The sequence below is a fragment of the Phyllobates terribilis genome, unplaced genomic scaffold (assembly GCF_046119375.1).
Source record: "Phyllobates terribilis strain yellow unplaced genomic scaffold, ASM4611937v1 Scaffold_5__5_contigs__length_657084704, whole genome shotgun sequence".
NCBI lineage: Eukaryota > Metazoa > Chordata > Amphibia > Anura > Dendrobatidae > Phyllobates > Phyllobates terribilis.
This window is the reverse complement of record NW_027362765.1, coordinates 164,025,123-164,046,605: the sequence shown is the minus strand read 5'-3', so window position 1 is coordinate 164,046,605 and position 21,483 is coordinate 164,025,123. Positions and strand designations below refer to the sequence as shown.

The 21,483-nt window shown below is 40.4% G+C and overlaps 1 protein-coding gene across 1 annotated transcript in view; it reads right to left on the bottom strand.

Annotated features, from left to right (window-relative positions):
• Positions 1–15,425, bottom strand: part of LOC141272517 (keratin, type I cytoskeletal 19-like) — a 37,993-nt gene extending 22,568 nt beyond the window's left edge. Inside the window, exon 1 of the mRNA XM_073683325.1 lies at positions 14,916–15,425. Within this exon, the coding sequence (XP_073539426.1) occupies positions 14,916–15,293 (378 nt within the window). The 5' untranslated portion in view covers positions 15,294–15,425. The remainder of the gene's footprint in view (positions 1–14,915) is intronic.
• Positions 15,426–21,483: the final 6,058 nt, after the last annotated feature.

The following is a 21,483-nucleotide window of genomic DNA, read 5'->3' as shown; positions in this document are numbered from 1 at the left end:
ACTAATGGCTTCGATTCCTCATAAAGCAGACGGGAGACTCCCTCCAACACTAGTAATCTCATCTTAATCTGAATATATGATTATGAATACAAAATATATTTAATTGCCCAAACCCAATTTGTCGATGCATCACCGGGTGTGATATCTGGATGATGGAGGCGCAAATTTACATAGGCAACATATACATAAAACAGGCTGTCCATTGAAGAAAAGGTATCAGCTATCCACTAGACAGGTAATAATTTCTAAACTGCTGGGGGTCGGACTGCTGGGACCCATACTGATTGACACATTTAGAATAGAGTGGCAATGCACATGCCACATGCCTATTGCTGTTCCATTAATTCTGTATGGGGTCAACGGTAAAAGCAGACCCCATTGGACTGCCATCAATCTGTGGAGAGGTGATAACTTCTCTTTACTGGATAACCCCTTTAATACTAAGAATAAGTTATCTTATTAGGGAAAGCTAGCAGATTGCTGTGCTCAATTAATTACAAGAATCTGAGAAACAAGATTAGAAGCTGATTTCTATGAGCAATTGCTTAATTTTCCTCTGCACTACTGTTGTATATGAGCTTGGAACCAAAGCAAATAAAGTCCAGCGGAGGAACCCTTATTTTGGCATTTTTCTTAAAATCTTTTTATTCTTCAACAATCCTTAAAAGAACATCATTCCTTTTCGTACCAGGTATGTACATAATCTAAGGATTAGACCTAGAAGAAGACCTATACGGTTGAAACGTGTAGTCTGTTCCTAGACAGCTGCGTCCTCTATACTGCCATAAAGTGCCCACTGTATGTACATACCTGGTCCGAAAAGGAATGATGTTCTTTTAAGGATTGTTGAAGAATAAAAAGATTTTAAGATAAATGCCAAAATAAGGGTTCCTCCGCTGGACTTTATTTGTTTTGGTTCCAAGCGATTGCAGGAGGGTGTGCCTCCCTCATTTCCGTGCGGATCCCTGGCAGATGATCGGACCAAGGAGAAACTACGATCTGGGTAAGCTGGCTACTATTGACTTTTTGACTGTTGTGTGTGAGTTACACCTATAGGCAATGATGTATGCCCTGGGTATTTTCATTGACCATCAGAACTTTTTCTTCTTGGAGGCCAGTCCAACATGGATCCTGCCAAATAAAAAAGTAATCTCTACTACACGTGTAAGCTTGAGAAGTCGACGACTTACACTAAGATTGTGTCCATTCATCCGGTTGTTTACATACCTACTGTCATTCATCAAGAGATGCACCCAAAAAGCTGTCTCTTTCATCTAGTCATTTCAACGACTCCACTGGCGTCAGAAGTCAACTGAAAAATTCTCTTCCTAAGAAACTTGAGTTTGGCACAGTTTCCCCAGACTACACATTGTTTGAGGAAAAAAATTAAATAATACTTACCTCAGAATCAACGTCGTCATGCCATTGAAATGATTATAATTGCCCGATTAATAAGCTCCAGACATGTAATGACAGAAAGAATAGGCAGTATGTCTCAACCAGACAACAGTATGAGGTCAATTACCTACACAGTTAGCAATGCCTTAAAGCTAAATTATCATTTGTGTCTTTAATTTCTGGTAACCAAGGTCATAATTTTGAAGTAAATCAGGTTAGTTTGGATGGAGCTGACTATATTCCCACACATTTGTTTGTTAGGGTCTAGTTCACTTTTGCCATTTGGAGATCATATTTTGGATGCGCTTCCCACTCCAGTCATTACATGTGTCCAGTTTACAAAACTATTTTTATATACCGGATTTAGAAAGTTATGTGGATCATCTGTTCAGGATCATCATCCCTTCACCAGAGTGAAGAGCAACTCCAAAGAGTCTCTCACTCTGGATGACTTGTCCTATTCCACATTATGTGGACAACTTATTCATTTGCATGGAAACTGTGTAATGGTTATTTAATCTCTGGTGGTGCAGCTGCATCATTGCTTATGGCGCTGTTGGAGAATGGCTAGTTCTATAATCAGCAGGGGAGAGATTGCCTCAAGTTCCTGTGAAACTTCGGCAGAGTCACGGGATAGCCGAAGATGGAGGCAAATCCGGCAGTAGTATACATGCCCCATTGAGCTCATTCTGTGGTCTACATGAGGAGGATAGAGGCCAAAGAGACCTGGGTCTGAGCACTGCCGGTTGGGAACCTGTGGCAAGTAAGAAGAAGTCGGGAGTCGAGCTGGTCATGTTGTGCTGGTTGTACCCATGTGTTGAAGGCCCACGTATCCAGGACTTCCCTATGGTAATGGCCGTGGATGGCCGAAAGTTGTTTCCCCCTTTCCAGTTTTTGTTGCTCTCGTTGCACATTCCCCTGTTGGATTGTAGAGACAATGCAGCTGCTGGATGGTCCTACACTCTCAGTCCAGAACTGAATCGTATCCAGGAAGGGAGATGCCTTAGAGGAACTGTGTGCCTGTCTCGTGGACAGGAATGAGGTAAAAGAACTGTGTCCCCATCTCACTGACTGATGGGGGACCAAAGGACTGTGTCCTTACTATGAGGACCAATGTTGGGGAAGGGGCAATGGACAACCCAATCCAGCCAGGTTGAAGTTACCCGAAAGAGTTTGGACTCTTATTTCTGGGGTCCTTACCGGCAGTCCAATAGACAATGAATTTAGATTCAGCATGTTAACCTCTACTTCATTCAAGATGTGGCTGCAGAGCCTCACTCTTGGGATCACTGGAGTCAGACCCCAAGTGATTAGTAAGGTTTTCCCTATGCTATGTACAGAAGATAACTTGTTATTTTGGGAATATTCCTTCAATACTATTTCCCCACAAACTACAGTTAGTGGTTCGTACAGGGGAACTATTTGTGATCAAATTATTGTTATGGGATCATTCTAACAAGTAGGGATTGAAATTTTATTATGTGGGTAAGTTTTATCTCTGCTAGAATATTGCAGCAATGCACATGTTCAACCACTGTTCCATTCATTCCCTATGGGTTTGCCAGGCCCTGTGCTCTGCTCTTTCCGGCAACTCTATAGAGAGTTTATGGATGTGGATCTGACCACTGCCCCATAATTGGTTCATTGACTAAATTTTATCACGGGATAAAAGTTCCCCGTTGGCCATAAAAAATCCCCATTCTGTTGATCTGTGCTGGTCTTAGTGGTGGGGCACCCACTGATCAGCAAATTATAACTTAACAACCCATTTAAAAGCAGCCAACGGGACTTTTGAGAGCTGGAATCCTTTTCTTCTCCTCCTATGGTACTGCTGTGACACCTCCAGTCTCCGTGCTTTGGGACTTTATATGGGTGAGCTGACTATTTTTCTTAATTTGATATAATGGTGCAGATTCATAAAAGTTGATCATATGTTGATTTTCTTTTGTCTCGTCATCTTAAAGGGAACCTGTTACCTGATTCATGCTGCCCAAACCATGGGCAGCATAAATCAGAGCCTGGCTGCACAATTGCAGCCAGATATATTTTTCTCTGAAGCGTTTCATCTGTATGAATCAGGTAAGAGGTTCCCTTTAAATGGGTGATATTGAAAAGTACTTGTGAAAACAAGCAACTTTGCAATTTACTTGTCCTCAAATATCCACTCTGTTCTCAAAAACAAAGATTTTATTTATTTATTTTTTACTGCTCATTGCTTAGATCTACTAAACAAGGAGCTCAGCGCTTATAAGCATTTTACTATAGAGCTTGTAAGTGCTGCTCGGAAGATGGCCAGACCACTGGATCCAGCTCCAGTGCCACTGCACTCCTCCCATGATGTAGCATTAGAAAGTGCACAGTTCGGACCAGTGGTGGGGAGTGGGGCGCTCCTGTTCATCAACATGAGACAATATTATGTAATCTATTTAATCTTGTGTTAAAAGTAGTTTTTTTTGCAACAAATGACAATGGTTTAGCAGAAATCACAATGAGAGCTGAAATTTTGCTGAACTCTGTACTATAGCTAAAGTGTAATCCATTAGAGACTATGAACTACAAAACCACACAACTCATAATAGAGTGATTATGACTAATCTTCTTTTTGGCCTTTTAGACGTCTATACAAGTAGGGTAATTACAAGGCACGGTCAACCTATATATTGTATGTGGAAACACTAGAGAATGCTGAGTGCTCATCTGCATTCCATGATGGGCTAGATCATACAGTACCTCACATCTCTCATATCTAGAGCTCCATATGATAATTCACAAAAGTTTTTTATTACCTAATTAGGCAAGGCTAGGTATTATTTTGACAAAGACGAGCTAATCTACGCAAATTTATCCCTAAAGCAGTATTCCTTAAAAGGTATGACAAAGCAGCCATATTAAAGAGTTTGTCCAGGACGTTAACATTGAAGGCCTATCCTTAGGATAGGTCATCAATGTTTGATTGGTGGGCGTGCGTCACCCGGCACCCCCCGCCGATCAGATGTTCCAGGTGGCGACGGTGGCCGGAACCGCTCAGTTGCGGAGCTGCACTGCTCCATCAACTGTATAGTGGTCACGGCAAGGTACCCGGCTACGGCCACTATTCTGTTGACAGATGAGCCATCATTGTCAAAGTCACACACAACCCCTTTAAGGACTCTCACAGATTTCTTGAACATCCTAGACCCCAAAATTTAGGAGTTTGTGTTTCCAAATCTGAGAAACACAAACAAGTAAAGCTTGTTTGGCTGACAGCCATTTCTTCCAACTCCTCCATACACTCTGCGTTCTCTATGAAAGAGCCACTGCCAGACAACTCTGGTGGTGGTTTATCACACCGAGGACAAAGGGATTGGCAATCCAAAATTGGACATGCCGGAAATCTCTCTCCCCAACATCATCTGTCAGGGAAAAATCGGAAGGCCCCCATACACATTAGACTGTCGGCCAATATCAGTCAGGCTCGATGAGTTTGGCCGAAGTTAGTGTAATGTGTATTGGAGCATTAATCGAATCTAGGACAATAGCACAAATCAACAATTTTGAAGTAGATGTCACACGTATTCACTGGTTCCCTAGGGGACCTCTTCCAACAAAGGGAGACCCCATAATATTATATACCACATATGCTAGGTGGTGGCACAGTTACAGACTTTGCACTAGGGCCCACAAGATTCAAATTACACATCTTTATCAAATAGATTTTTTATCAGTATATCCGCCTCCATGGTCCATCTTCAACATAGATTGGGCTCTAATCAGATGTTCAACCGCCATGCGTTTTATCATCGTTTTACTAGAATCTAAAAAGATCATGAAGCATTTTTGGAAGCAAGCTTATAGGATAATTACCTTCTCAAGTTCCATTTAGTCCTAGATAAAATCCTCCAACATTTCACCTATTTTCATTTTTCTTAGAAATTTCTGTTATTAAAAAAGTTTCCCTTTTGTTTCCCGCAGTTGGCTGATCGCATGTAGTTTGAGATAAAAATCCAAATGAGAAGAACCATGACACTAAAGGTGCATTTGCACTTAAAATTATCGTGAACATGCGTTCCTAGTTTCACGATAATCTTGCAGTGTAAATAGGCTGATGATTTCCTGATTAATGAGCAAAACACTGTTTTGGCAGGTGAAATTATTTTTAAGCAGGCCTAAAAATCATCGTTCTCGGCCGTGCAGGTCTCATGTTGCCAAAAACAATGGCAGCTTATGTGCACTGAACAATTTCTTACAGATCATTCAGTGTGCAAATGAAATCAATCTGCCTGTGTAAACAGGCTATTAAAGGGCCGCCGATTAGCAAGCAAGTTTCAGGTTGGCGGTCGTTAAAGCAGCACTCTAGCGTTTTTTTTAATTTTACCGCTGGTGTCACTAATCTAAGTTTCCTGTCCCTAGCATTATAGTCACCAGCCGCCGTCTTCATCTGTTATCAGCACTGCTCCAGTCGTCTTCTGCAGTTTCTTACCCACCGGACCTCTCCAGTGTTTGCTGGGCGAGCCGGAGGTCACAACTCAGTGTAAGTCTGTGAAAGCCAGAACGAGACCAGAACGAGGTTCTCATAGACTTACATTGAGAGCTTGTGACTGTTACCTCTCACTTCCGATCAGTCAGAAGTTGCGGTCACAAGATGGTGGATCGGGACCGGAGCGGCGTCAGAAAGAGCTGAAGACGGCGGCTGATAAGTATAATGCTGGGGGCAGGAAACTTATATTAGTAGCACCACTCCAGCACTAAAATAAAAAGACATGTTGGAGTGGTTCTTTAAAGAGTAGCTGTCATTTTCATTTTTATTTTACAAATCAATCATATACATAAGAATAAGAAACTTTGTAATACAACTTATCAGAGAAATCTGCTTGTTCTCTGCCAGGACTGACAATTCATTTTTAAAATTCTCATTTGTATTCAGTGAAGACAGATTATTACATTACTGAGATAGGAGATGATAGTTGCTGCTGATAAGATTCTATGTAGATGGGAGGAGGGAGGAAGAGGGAGGAGCTTTGGCTCTAGCTCCTCCCTCCCATCTACATAGAATCTTTCAGCAGCAACTATCATCTCCTATCTCAGTAATGTAATAATCTGTCTTCACTGAATACAGATTTTACATGTACTATTTTCACATGTACTATTGACTTATGAAATAAAAATTAAAACGACAATTACTCTTTAAGTGACACATATTGACTAATGTGAACGGACCCTTACATACTGATGATTAGTGATGAGCGAGCATGTTCTGTTAACCCTTTTAGCGAGCATGCTCGGGTGCTCACCGAGTATCTTCAGAGTGCTCGGGTGTTATGTTTTAATCACTCCGTGCTCATGATTTGTGACTGTTTGACAGCTTTAATACATGTGAGGAATGCCTAACAAACAGTCATTCCTCAGTCATGTATTAAAGCTGTCAAACAGTCGCAAATCATGTCAAACATAACATTTGAGCACGCCGAAGATACTCGGAAAACACCCGAGCATGCTCGTAAATCTCGAGTAATGAGCATGCTCGCTCATCACTACTGACGATTCCTTTATTACATTAGCAGAGGATATGGCTTACTCCATGTCATTGTACCACTAACGTGATAAAGATATCCTCTATGTGCAGATGATGAGTGCTGTGGTTCTTCCCATGTGGACTTATAAATTGTTGAGTGCCATGTCGAAAGCAATAGCAGTGTCAGTCGTTTCATCTTGTCTCTATTCTTGATTCAGTCTGGAATCTTGTCACTAGACGAGAGAAAGACCTTCGCATTCACACCGCCCTGTCCTGTATGTTATTAATACAGCCAGTTCATCAGCGGCAATCATGAGTGCACAAAAGCAGACGGCTGATTTGTAATGTTTTTAGTAGGCAAATATTGTTATCTATAGTATTGTTATGACATTCATAACAGTTATGTAACTACAATATATGTTAGATTGCTTGTGAAATATTCATGGAATTAGTTGCAAATGATTTTGCTTTTATTCCAGAGACATGTTCAATTAAAAGTGATAATAGGACATTTATTGGTTATGTTACAAACCACAGGTTGCTAATAGAGCACAGGACTGAACCAGGTGACTTCTTTCCTATATTAGATGATTCACATTCAGATCTTATGTACTTAAGCAAACTAGTAGTACCATTTCCATGATGATGCTGTGCACAGTCACTCAAATTATGGAACAGATCATCCAGTAAAAACAAGGTTTTGGGGCTGTGGGTGGAAACTAGAATATCAAATTAGCAACAATAACCATTTTATGGGCTGGCAACTGTACAGCTTTGGTATCTCTATAAGGTTGTTGTATACTACGTGTCACTGCCGGTCATTTAATTCCCCTTTCCAAAAATTTAAACTGGTAACTTATAGGAAGTAGGGATGAGCGAGCATGCTCGGATATGGAGTTATCCGTGCGTGCTTAGGTTCGGATAGAGGAGCCGGCGTACTTGAGTCAAATGCTCGGCTAGCCGTGGCCGCATGTATCGTGGCTGATACACAGCCTCTACACATACAGAGAGTGCCCGTATATCAAGCATTCTCCGCATGTTTTGTGGCAGTGTATCAGCCACGAAACGTCGCCCGGCTACCAGAGCGTTTGACTCAAGCTCGCCGGTTCCTCCATCTGAACCCGAGCATCCTCAGATAACTCCATATCCGAGCATGCTCGCTCATCCCTAATAGGCAACCAACCCCCAAAAATCACTTTTCCTTATCCAACATACTGTGTTTCCATCCAGTCTATGCCGCTCACCGCTTTATGTCAGTGTTACTACAATGTCTGCTATGTAGTTTGAGACCAAATGGAAAAGAATTTCACCCCTGTTCTCACGGATATGTAGACTTTGGTGGACAATGTTGACTTTGACTTTCCATCTGATGACCAAAGGTTGGCCCAAAGGAAAAATCTGTAACAGGGTCCTCCAGTGACTATGTGCCATTTACAATCAGACTTGCCAACCTAATTTTTTTTTTCTTTAACAATGTGTCCAAAAATCAGAGGCAGGCAACATTTCTTGTGGACAATTTGGAAAAAGACAAAAAACTATAAAGAATATACAGTAAGTGATACATGTCACAGCTCTAATAATAATATGGATACATTACAAATAATTACTGGGAGCGGTAAAATGGTACTGATATTTATAGTAACCAGGCACATGCTCCTTCAGCTTCAAAAAAATCACAGAGTCAGACACTCTATTTTTTTACACGCTCTGAAAAAAAAAGCTCTGCTTATAACCTATTTGTTTCCTAAGGTATTCTTCTCTATAAAACTGTCCATAATGAAGCATGCACAGGTCCATAGAGATCTATTTGTGCTGTAATCGGAATCAATACTAGAGATGAGCAGATCTTTTGAATTTAGAATTGGCCAACTTCCCCGGTTTTTCCCAAAACAAAGTTGATTTGCAGCAAATAAACTTGAGCGAATCTCAATACTGGAAAGCTTTTAAATGCTCAACAAATACATGTTGAGAGACAAGACCCCGCTGACCATAAGAGTTTACACGGTACAGGAGAGTGAATGATGCTGACCATAAGAGCTTATATTCTATAGGAGAGTGAGAGACAGGGCCCCGCTGAACATAAGAGCTTACACTCTACAGGAGAGTGAGAGACAGGGCCCCCCTGACCATAAGAGCTTACACTCTACAGGAGAATGAATGCTGCTGACCATAAGAGTTTACACTCTTCAGGAGAGTGAGAGAGGACCCTGCTGACCATAAGAGTTTACACTTTATAGGCGAGAGAGAATCCAGCTGACCATAACAGCTTACATTTACGCTCTACAGAAGTGTGAAAGAGACAGAGAGGACCCCACTTATCATAAAGACTTACATTATACAGGAGAGACAGACTTACCCAGTGACTCTAGAAAACTACTCTACCATAAAAACTGTGCTCCACTGGAGGAATCCGCTAATCTGTGATGGCCTGGGAATGACCACCACTGTACAAGATATGATCATTTACTAGATGTCCTAGCTGCTGAGCATTTTGAGGAACCCTGTACAGCCACGCAAAAAGACATTAGACGGCTCTCTGATGCTTCAGCAGTTTGGCAATTTTTTTTCTGCGAACGGCAAATCAAATCTCAGTGTTCGAATTCATTGAGCCTCAAATTTCAGTAAACTTGATTTTCCGCAGATCGATCTGCTTATTCTCTAATCAGTACCATAACAATCCAAAGTATGGCAATGTGGATGAGGTGTTTGTATGCGGGGGTATTATTTTCTTCATTAATTTTTGCACTGTAAGCATAATTTTCTGGCTTTCTGCCTGGAGCAAAAGTTATTGTTCATGTATGAAAATCAAGAAGTTATGTCAACACGATACCATGGTACTAGATTGTTGTTGGATGAATTTCTTCTGTCTGAACATCTGAAATTACATCCCTATTGAGGGAACTTTCACACGCACAGAACTATAGACATTTGTGAACGGTTACATTTCAGCCCTGTTTTTTGGAAACGACTGATTGACCACATTCCGATAAACTCGGGGAAATCCCAGTTGCTAAACATTAACTTGATATCTTCAGAATTTAGTTTTTCTTCTAGATTCTCAAGTATATCTTCTACATACATACGTCTTTATCATGACTGAATGATTGTTTAACGTGATGACGGCTTTACATTAATCTTGAAATATTTGGAAACATCTATGAAATCTTTAAATTAGATTTTATTACAAAAAATCCCAAGTTGTTACGTTATGACCTACATCTTCATACTACGGAACATGGGGCATGTACAACATGAGCTAGTTCCTATGGTTATCAAGCCTCTGCTGATTGTTTCAACAATTTGACTTCTTTAGGAGCTAGTATTATAAAGAAAAGACAACCCTATTTCATTGGAGGTCACAAAAAAGAAAATGAGTCATCAAAAGTTCCATGGACTTTTCAATAAGACTAAGGAGTCTAATTCTTGATTCTCAAATCTTAGAACAAAGCTGGTTCTGTAAATTTTCATCAAAGACTTATCTGACCTTTTTAGAAATGTGATTAGGTTGGAAGTGAGATTACGTAGATTAAGAAAAAGGATTCTGATTTGAAGATAGTCGGATATTTTGAGGTAAATTCCCAGGCTGTCTTTATTATTTTTTTTTTCTTTTGAGAATAATAAAACTTTTTTTAGTCTTTAGTTTATTAAAAGCAGTAAGACTTACAACTTTCAATTGGCTAAAACAGTACTAAACTTTTTTTTGAAAGGAAGTCTTTGAAGTAGTCTTTTGGCTACATTAGACTCTCAATTTTTGCTACCATGACAGAGAATTATGAGAGGGTTTTAGACATTTTGATGTAATATAATGGCAAGACCCCAAAAATAGACCAAATAAATATTGTGCATCCATGTGTATTCCTATACCTAAGTTGTCAAGTGAACAGTTATTACAGACTTTGTCTTCTTCATAATTAGCAAAGCCCAGTTACTCATATGGCGAATATTGGTATATAAAAAGTGTCACCATCAACTAAATTAACCTTTCATTATGCTGTCAAAAAAAGGTTCCCAATTAATGGAAATCTAAAATTCAATGATACAACCTGATAAATGATTTATTTCATAATCTATTATCCCTTAAGGTGTGTGAAGATTTGGTCGCATAGTTTGTTACGCTACAATTAAATGACTATCAAGGTGTTGCCATTAAACCATAAAGGTTCTAGGTGGTACTTTGGTTGGGCTCATTTAGAAGACATTCCTTATGAGCTCCACATTCATGAGCATTACTAATCCTCAATATATGGAGGTTTCCGGATGCACAGTATGTTTATTTCCATACATGGGTCTTACTGAAACTCAGGGTTTTGTTGATCAACCCCGTAAATCAGTCCTACATTAAACATTTTAGCTCAGAAGACCCTAAATGCCCCACCATATCTATCTTGACCTACAATTATAGAAAGAAATATGGATAATGGGTGCCAGAATAAAGAGATGATTAACATATCTCATCTTAATATTATGTTTAGGATATATAATGTATCTATTATGTTTACTATGTTTTTGTAGTGTATTTTATGTTGTCATTTTATGGAACATGCAAATGTTCCTTGAAGTGACTAATTCTCTTACCACATAGGACTACAAAGGAACCTTGATGATGTTTATTAGCTCAATAATGCTGGGTGTCATTTTATTAATCATTATATTTAAAAAAATAAATGCTTTATTCATCATGTGTACTATATAACAGTTCTATATTAATGAACATGTCACCATTGTAAAGTGTGGGTGCTATAGAAGATACTAATCATGTGTGATTATGTTGGCCGTAGACAGATTTCTATCCATTATATGATAGCATAGCTTTGGTTCTCATGAAATGTTCTCATGATGATACTTGTAACCATTAATAACCATTAAGCCAATGATCCATCAGTTGGAATGAAGCCTATTACTCAGTGGCACATGTTAGAAATTTGTCTCCAGTTAAATATGTGACACTTAGGAGATCCCACACAAGACATTTTAGAGGTGGTCATACACATTAATCTAAAGTTGACAAAAATGATGGCTCACTGGTTGATGGATCGTTTTAGTCCACCATCTTGGTCTAGAAAGAAGCTGTCCATTTTTAAAATTCCATCTCATAATCTGTAGTCCATGAACGATCTTTCTGTGACATAATGTTTCTAGACTGTTCCCCAGACAGATAGTTTGCATGATGCCTGGTATCATTAAACAGGAATGATCAAAATGAATGACTACATTGCCAATATGGACCAAAATGTAAAAGACTGTCTTATAAGCAATCATTTTGCAGAAACAATCGTTCGTTCAATGAGTGTTCAACCATCAACCCACTTCTATCTAAAAAACAGGTCGGCTGGGTCAGCTAACCAATCTGGATATTGAAGAACTCCAGGAAGCCTTGCATGGATCAGGTTAGAGCAGCTCCAATAGCAAATCAGCAGCAAACGTAACGGAACCAGTGTAGAGTACTCAATCCCGTGTAAGTAAAACTTTACATTTATCAGGTGTAGTTAAAAAATTCCATTTATGTAGATATGGACAAAATGATGTAGAAGATGTAGTCATAGTACATGACTGACGCTATACGCCGAAACCCGTAGGTCCGCTACCTTATAGTATCCGGTTCTACCTACATGGATTTTTTTAACTGTACCTAATAAACATGAATTTTACTTACTCAGGATTGAGTACTCCATGGGGGATCCTTCCCGTTTTCTGCTGATTTCTGAAGTGTATGGCAATCTTTGGCATGATATATTTTCCTTATATCATAATTTCCTTCATAGAAGCAATGCTTCTTGAGGAGAATAACTCAATCATACAGTCATACAGGGTTAGATGGGAACATGCCAAATTTCTAAATACCTGCATATATACATGGAGGTACAGTATGGCACACTCTAAAAGAGTCATACTATGGACTCATACTGTGCAAGAAAAATGAATGAGCACACGTGAAGTAATACGTTCTTCCCCACCATCGGTGGTCCATAAAAGAGTTCATGTAATGATTGTAGTAATAGTAAAAAAAAAACCTAAGAATTGACAGAACCCACTTTGTAAAGATATTTTCATTGCGATACCAGTGCAAGCTGATTTAATGGACCTCAACCTTCAGATTCTCTTTAAGGCCCAGGTAGGGCAGTATTATGTATTTGGTGCTTTTTTTTTAGATTTTTGCCTAAAACTGTCATTCGACACAACAAGGCTTTTAGACTGTCTTGGCTAAAAAGAAAATTTTGAGTGCAAGTAAGATACATCACGACCTGGATGTATGACCTGGGCCTAAAGCTCACCATACACATTACATTAAGGGGTTGTCCCAAACTTAGCAGTTGGTGACCTATCCTTAGGATAGGTCATCAATATGAGATCGGTGGGGGTCTAATATTCTGCACCGACCACCGATCAGTTGAAATTTGCTCTAGTAGCGGCATAGATATAAGTGATCTACGGGGCAGAGCGCAGGAGCTCTGTATACTATTTACTGGCAGCTGCCAAATACTGCTATTTATTCCCCATTCACGTGAATGCGGGATAAAGAACAGTACTCGGCAGAATCCTCTAAGTGTTCTGTCCCATAGATTGCTCATGTCCAGTCACTGCTAAAGCAGATTTCAACTGATCGTTGGGGGTGCAGTGTGCCAGCCCACCACCAATCTCATATTGATGACCTTTACCATGGATAGGTTATCAATTGTCAAATACCGAACAACCCCTCTAATGATTGTGGCGGAATTGGTCGACCTTCTAATGTGTATAGGAGTGGACCAATGCTTTAGGCAGGATTGGTTGACCTTCTAATGTGTATAGGAGTGGCCTAAGTGTCCTTTCATACACCTGCCAATAGAAAAGACAAGCACACTCAGGGAAGCGGAGAATATACCGTACATGTTGGGTAGTTAAGGAAAAAGTTTTCTGTCAAGTGAATGGCCAGATTAAGAGTATTAGTTTCAAGAAAGAGAAGTCATGAGATATTTGAGCTGCTCTTGGGTCAAGTTAGAAATGAGAGAGAACTCAAAATATTCTCATTAATATACAGCATATAGAGACCCCTGTTGTAACACTACTGGGTGGCACATAGAGTACCTTTTAGTGGCATAGTTAGCATGCACCAATTTTGTTCTTATGTGCAAATAATTTACCAAACAGCCATTTAACATAGAAGCAAAATCTTGATTGCATCTTTAATGTGGCCTAAAGGCTCAAAATTGTTGGCAGCACATCTTCCCGTGTACATAAGGGATGTGCTGTCGACCATATTCAAACTGTGTAAAGACCAAATGATCAAATTAATGCTCATTTCTCTCTATAAAGTTTGCATCAAATGAGCTTCAATTGTTGATCGGCACTTATTATGGGCAGAAATCTAACTCTGTAAATGTTCCTTAAGCCTCTAGTTACAGACTGGGTAACAACCATGGTAAAAGCTCTAAAAGCGGCCATGTTGGTTGTCCTACAGCCTTTCTGGAAAGACAATTACCTAAGGAGAGACTTTTTGACAACTTGACCTCAAATATTTAATTACGATCATTACATCTTCAAACCCATTGTCCCTATAGGAAATTTATACTTAAGAATACGTAATCAAGTGATGATAAGACTGCTGGAACCTGTGGATTAAAGAAGAGGTTTGCTTAGGAAAGATAAAAGCCTGTAATAGAAGCTTTCACATCTTAAAGGATTAACCACTGTGAAAGAGTAAAGAATACGTCACCATGAGCATAGTGAGGAGGACAGACACAACAAGACATGACAGTTGGAGATGTTGAGAAGGCATCTTATAAGAAATAAGGTAGATAAAGCTATAAAATCAATAGTTAATACAAATTTGTCATCTCTTCACTATTTGGCCATAAGTAATATATCTGTTTCTTGGTAAGTGACTTGACCACCATTACCACTTCCTAGTTACACAGTGACACATACACACCATTTCCCTACACCACAAATCAGACTTTTCTTTTGTATCATGCGTATAATTAGTGTGTTATGTCAAGGAGGCACACCGATGCTGTCAGTCACCAACTACACATTTTACAACTCATACCTGAGACTGAAGTTCTGCAATAGTCTTCTCGTAGGCACTGTAGTCTCTTTTTTTGGTTTGTGTTCTATTTTTATGCCATTCTTGAATTTTATTCTCCAAATCTGCATTGGCTTCCTCCAAAGATCGAACCTTCTCCAAATACGAAGCGAGACGATCATTCAAATTCTTCATGGTCTCCTTGCCATTGTTGGACAATAGCCCTTCACCATAATCCTTGGAGTAATTATAGCTTCCCACTCCAGAAGAAACGGAGTTGCATCTGGATGCCGAGACCTGACTTCCACCACCCATACTGTATGTTGAAGAGTTGTAGGACTCCCCCAGGCCTCCGTTAACTGAGGGGGATGATGGTAGGAATCTGCTAGTGTAGTGGCTCATGTTTACATCAGCTGAGGACCTTTACCAAACATCAACTCTCATCAGCTCGGCTGCTCTGTAGCAGACGCGAGTCTTTGCTAGTGTACTTTATGTCTTTCAGAGTGGGAGTTACCTAGTGAGGCAAATAGGGTTGTGTCATCTTATTAACTACGTTTCCCATTGCTCAATCCTTGGTGTTATTATTTTGAATAACAACTCGCTCCTGCTTTTAACCCTCATTCATATTATACCAACAAGGTGTGTCAGAGGTGGAGGCTGATCTGCCAAGTCAAGTACAGTATCCTCGCAGCAAGGTACTCTGAGAAGCCTACCACAAATAACTCAGCTGCAGCTTTCCAGACTCTAGAGTATAATTACACCGTCTAAAGGTGTTAACTCCTTCTCTACTAGAACTAACATTCGAGACTGATAGCTTTTAGAAACTCTGGTATTGGAGACAATTAGGTTAAGTATTAGTGGTAGGAACACTAACCCTAATAATATTCTTCTTCCTCTCCACTCATATGTGTGCATAAGATTCTACATTTAAAAAGTATCTAACACCAGCGCGATAGAGATTTGTCAACCCATGTTCTGTTGGAAAAATTCTCATCACGCATGATGACATAAAAGACTTATAGGGAATCTGTCAGAGTAATTTTACTACTAAATTAAAATAATCTTGTAGAAATCAATTAATTAATCAATTAAAATGATCTTGTAATAATCCGATGTGCCAGAACTGAGAAATGAAGGTTTGATGCCACATGCAAATTAGCCTGTAAGTGCATTGGAGGCATGTTAATAAAGGCATTGACACACCCCCAATGAACTTTTAGGCTAGTTTGCATGTGGGTTCAAAGCTTGATTTCTCAAAGCTGGGACATCAGATTACTACGAAACATAAATAATTTTTATGATTGTGTTGACCTATACAGCCATGCCATTAATTTCAGTAGTAAAATCACTCGGACAGAATTCCTTTAAAGCACCACTCCAGCGGTTTTTCTTATTGCAATGCTGGAGTGGTGCTTCTAATCTATGTTCCCTGCCTTTAGTCTTATACTTACCAACCGCCATCTTCATCTTATATCAGCTCCGCTGTGGTCGGTCTCCAGCCGTATGACCTGCCAGATCACTCCAGTGTTTGCTGGGCGAGCCGGAGGTTATGAAGTCTAAGAGAGCCAGAACGAGGCTTTCATGGACTTACATTGAATGTTTGTGACCGTTACCCCTGACTTTTGGTCAGTAAGAAGTTGCCGACACAAAATAGCTGCTCGGGACCGGAGTGGTGTTGGGAACAACTGAAGATGGCAGCTAATAAGTATAAGACTAGGGCAGGGAATTTAGATTAGTAGCACCACTCCAGAGATTAAATAAAAAAAAAACTATGACGTGGTGCTTTAAAGGGGTTGACCGGTCTAAAATGAAAAGTGTGCAGTCACTCTGTGTGACTGCAGACTTTAGATTCCCCCCAACACAGGCACCAGTTTCTGAGCCGGGATCGGCGGTGATGTGCGATGTGCATACTCCCAGGCAGAAGCCGTCTAGTAGGCGCAGCCTGGTTCCATCCAAGTGTATGGAGCAAGGGCATGGCTGCCCAGTGGGCACTGCCGTCTAGTGGGTGCAACCTCGGTCAATACACTTGTATGGAACGAGGCTGTGCCCGTTAGATGGCTTCTGCCCGGGAGTATGCATATCGCGTACATCACCGCTGTTTCCGGCTCAGAAACCGGTGAATCCTCGCAGCGAGTGACTGCAGACTTTTCATTTTCAACCAGACAACCCCTTTAAATTGTTACCAATGTTTTCATGAACTTAGTCCCAGCACTAATCATCAGATGAACCTAACAAAATTATGGAGCACTTTATTTATCCAAAATGGCATTTTCAGCCCAAACAATCATTCAAAAGTGCCGGTCACCGAGTGTCTTCTCTCTGTCTTAGTCCTCATTCAGAAATCAGTTAGAAAAACGAATCAAGTTTCATCAGTGTTTTCATCAGGGTTTGGTCTGATTTTCATCAGTTCTTCTCATATGTAAAAATAAAAAAATTCCCCACCTTCCCCTATGTAACAGTCTGTGAAAATCAGACCGCACTGGGATGGCATCCGAGTGCTGTCTGATTTATTTCACGGACCTATAGACTTACATTGCCAATCTTTATTCCGACAGATCAATATCGGACATATGATTTTGTGCAAACTACTCAAAGACGTGAACAGCCCCATTCACTAGTATAGTTATGAGTGCTATCCATGAAAAATGTGAATAGCACTTGTACGCAAAAAAACAGACGTCTGAATGAGGCCTAACCTGCGGTTCTCTGCCTGTTGTCAAGTGTAATCCATCTGCAGCAGAGACATTGCGTTGGATTACAAGAAATGGGGACAAGTCTTTGTCCTTGCTTTCGCTCTTCGCTTTGTCAGACTGGAAATAGACATAATAGAAAGGAGGGATTTGTGTTCAAGACAGGCTAGTATTTAGGTAATGGCAGGAGCAAGTCATACTGGGAAGTGAGGGGAAATAATTTTTTGCACCCATAATGCTGATAAGGTGGATCTGCCCAAACAAGAAGAGTAAATGGAGAGTTGAAGAGCTGAAAATCAAAAGATTTAATGATTAATGAACATATAAGACTGGTATGTTCAGCAAGAGCAGCTTGAACTTGTGGCAGATGATGGCAGTGAGGACATGGTTTTACTCTGCTTTTAGGTGAAATGACAAGTACACATTAAGGAAATATTGATGTATATTCTCTATGGATTACCCTAGGTTGGACATACCCTTGGGAGACTTCATAGTCTGCTGTGCAATTAGCTTTACTGACGAACCTCTTACATAGAGATCTGTGCAGTAATAACCTCACGGTTACATCTGCAAGGAACATCTAACTGCAATGTAGCTATAGTCAGGATTGTGCCTTCCCCTTTATACTGTATGATGGAAGGTAATCATATAGAGTTAAAGGTAACCTGTCAGGTCCCCCATGGCCTCCAACCCAGCAGCATTCACCTACGTATGAGTAAATTCCCTGCCTAACCAGTCCTGTCTAATGCAATTAAGTGAAAATGATGTATAAAAAAAGCATTTATATTGTTCCCGTTTGCTATACTAATTAGGGCTTTGACTAGTCGATGGGGCATTAGTTGCCCTGGACTAGTCAGCCCTCTTCTCTTTCCATTTTAACTGCATTACTGAAATATGGAATATACTTAGAAAATTGACCAGTTCGTGCGTGCCGACCAGCTACGACAAGGCAAAACTTTTGATGGGACCCTAACCATTTCTACTTTAGTGTGCATATCAGAAGCTTTCCTGCTCCACACACTGAGCAAAGAGAAAAAGTATAATGTGAACTTGTCCTTATACATTCAAAAACACAAGTTTTGTTTTGTAGGCTGTTTACATGAGGATGGTTTGATATCCATGGGAGCTGTGGGCTAATTACTGTGTTTAACAGGTAATTAACCAGTGACATTTTTATGATTTCCTTACATTCAGTGTGTAACAATTTTTTAAATAAAACTTAAGCTTGTTTGGACAGATATCTAGAACACGTATAAAGTGTAAAATTTGTCATGTGACAATTACATTTTATTGCAATCCTTTTTCATCTCATCAGATATTTTATTGTAGAATACATGTGGACTTCTTAGTGATCCCTTTAACATTATGATGAACAGAAGATTCCAATCTTTTGTCAGTATAAGAAACTGAAAACTGTTAACCTGGAAGGTAATAGGTATTAGTGTCTCCCCAAAGCACCAATGCAATGAAGATAATGAAGAGGAAAAAATTGGTGCATGGATGAAGTTAAATTAGCCAAATTATCAAGAAATGGAAAAACGATTGAAATATAAATAAAAAAAAAAACAATAATTCCAACCATTACAACAAAGGTTAAATTTGGTGGGTAAGCCACAGTGGGAACCCCAAGGTAATTTGTGCAGAACACAAGATGCTGTATTCTATATAATATAAAGTAGTATTCATGAATAGTCAATCAATGATATATACTGTATTTTGTGGATTATAAGACTCACCGGATTATAAGACTCACCGGATTATAAGACGCACCCCAAATTTTGGGGTGCAAAATAGGAAAAAAGATTAGTTTTTTTTAAATAAAATGGTGCGCCTTATAATCCTTTTTACCTGCGGGAGGCAGCGGTAGTGGAACGGGGAGTCACACATACCAGAGATTGGCAGCAGAGGCGGCAGGAGTCGGACGATACTGCGGGCCCCATCCTCAGAAGAAGTGTCGCTGATTTAAGGCGGTGGTGGTGGTGGTAGCGGAGCAATGGTGCGTCCCGGTGGTGGCGGGGCGATGCTGCGGTCCCGTCCTCAGAAGTCGACGGTGAGCGGAGACGACATTCCCGATCCTGTACATATCCCTGAGCTGTGCTTTGGCAAAATGACTGTCGGAGCATGCGCAGATCGAGATCTCGAGAGTCGAGATCTGGTCTCCTGAGATCTGAATCTGCGCATGCTCCGGCAGCCATTTTGTAGAAGCACAGCGCAGGGCTATGTTCAGGATATGTAACCTCGTCTCCGCTCACCGCTGACTTCTGAGGACAGGGCCGCAGCATTGCCCCGCTACTGCCGTCACTACCACTGCTTTGAATCAGAGACACTTCTTCTGGGGACGGGGCCCGCAGCATCGCCCCGCTACCACTGCAGCCGCCACCAACCTCCTGTATCTGGGACCACGATCCGACGCCGCCCCCGTACCATACCGTAAGTTCACATTATAAGATGCATCCCCTTTTTCCTCCCAAATTTAGGGGAAAAAAGTGTCTTATAATCCGCAAAATACTGTTATCATAAATGGTTACCAAAAGTGCCTGTACAAAGAGTACTAATAAATTGTTAACCCACAATGAAAGTAAAAAATAATAAAAATAAATATTGAATAACAAAGGGGCTCACCCAACAAACACCCGAAACATGTTTCACTGTTGCTTTGTCAGGGGTCAGTTCTGCTTTGGGGAATTGCAGATTGCATAGACAAGTGTAAGACTTGCACAATATTTTAGCAGTAGGGATTAATGTATTGCTTGCACAATATTCAACTGATCAGCAAAGGAATTCAGAAAATGGATTCAATGATCAAAGTGCATGAAAATATTTATTGTGAAGTGATAGAACAGGGTAAAAAATTCTGACAAATCGAGAGCTGGCACAATGGAGGAGGGCATGTGCTGAACCTTGAGGAGGTTGTCAGAATGGGGGTCCAACAAATAAGTATGAGGAGGGGTTGTTCAGGAGGGAGGACTCCATTTAAAATTTTGCTTTGGGGCCTTGGTTCTTTTAGTTATGCCTCTGATTATTGGATGGCATGCCCGTTTAAAATAACAAGATATAGCTGTCCTTGGTGATAGAGTGGGTTCCCATTCAGGGATGGTGGAAGAATGCAGGCATACAGAGTAGTCAGTTGAAGAGCTCTACTCACAAGGAGGCAACAAACTTTACACAGTCTTACAGAAGGCAGATAGTGATAAATAAGGCAATAGTTTTAATTGAACAGAGGTAGAGAGTTGACACATAGGACAATTGGCTCGCTCAAGTGACACTTGGTTGACACCTGCAACAGTCTGCTAGGACTCCACTCAGCAGCACTTTTTCCACACTGTAAGGCCAGGGTCACATGACCAATTTAATCACATCCAAGGAAATCAGGCTGATTATGCTAATCCTACTCTGATCAGACTCTGATCAAAGTTTGATAACAGTGTGATCTTCTCTATTCTGTAATTCGAACTCAGATGTCCAATTTTTTTCCACAGACCAATAGATATAGATAGATATAGAAAATCGATAGATATAGATAGGAAAAAAAAACAACATGTGCATGGCCCCATAGTATAACATGGGGACGAGTACTATCCGTCAAAATCACGTATAGCACTATTCCAATTGTTATGGTCATGTGCACGAGCCCTAACAGTCTTTGTGTCACTGAATTGTGCAGCACAGACTCTCAGTACTTATCACAACCCCTTTAACGGCCACATCTCCACTGTCCTGGCACTCCGATTCATAATCGGGCAGGGGCAGATTATAATGAGGGCTACTGGCTGGGGCACGAGTTTCTATGTGGGCCCATGGTCAGATTGCCTTCATTATTTTTTGCGGTGCTTATCACCAGGCAGGGAGCCTGCACAATGATGTAATTGCACCTGTTACCTCCTGTAGCATGTACGCACTGG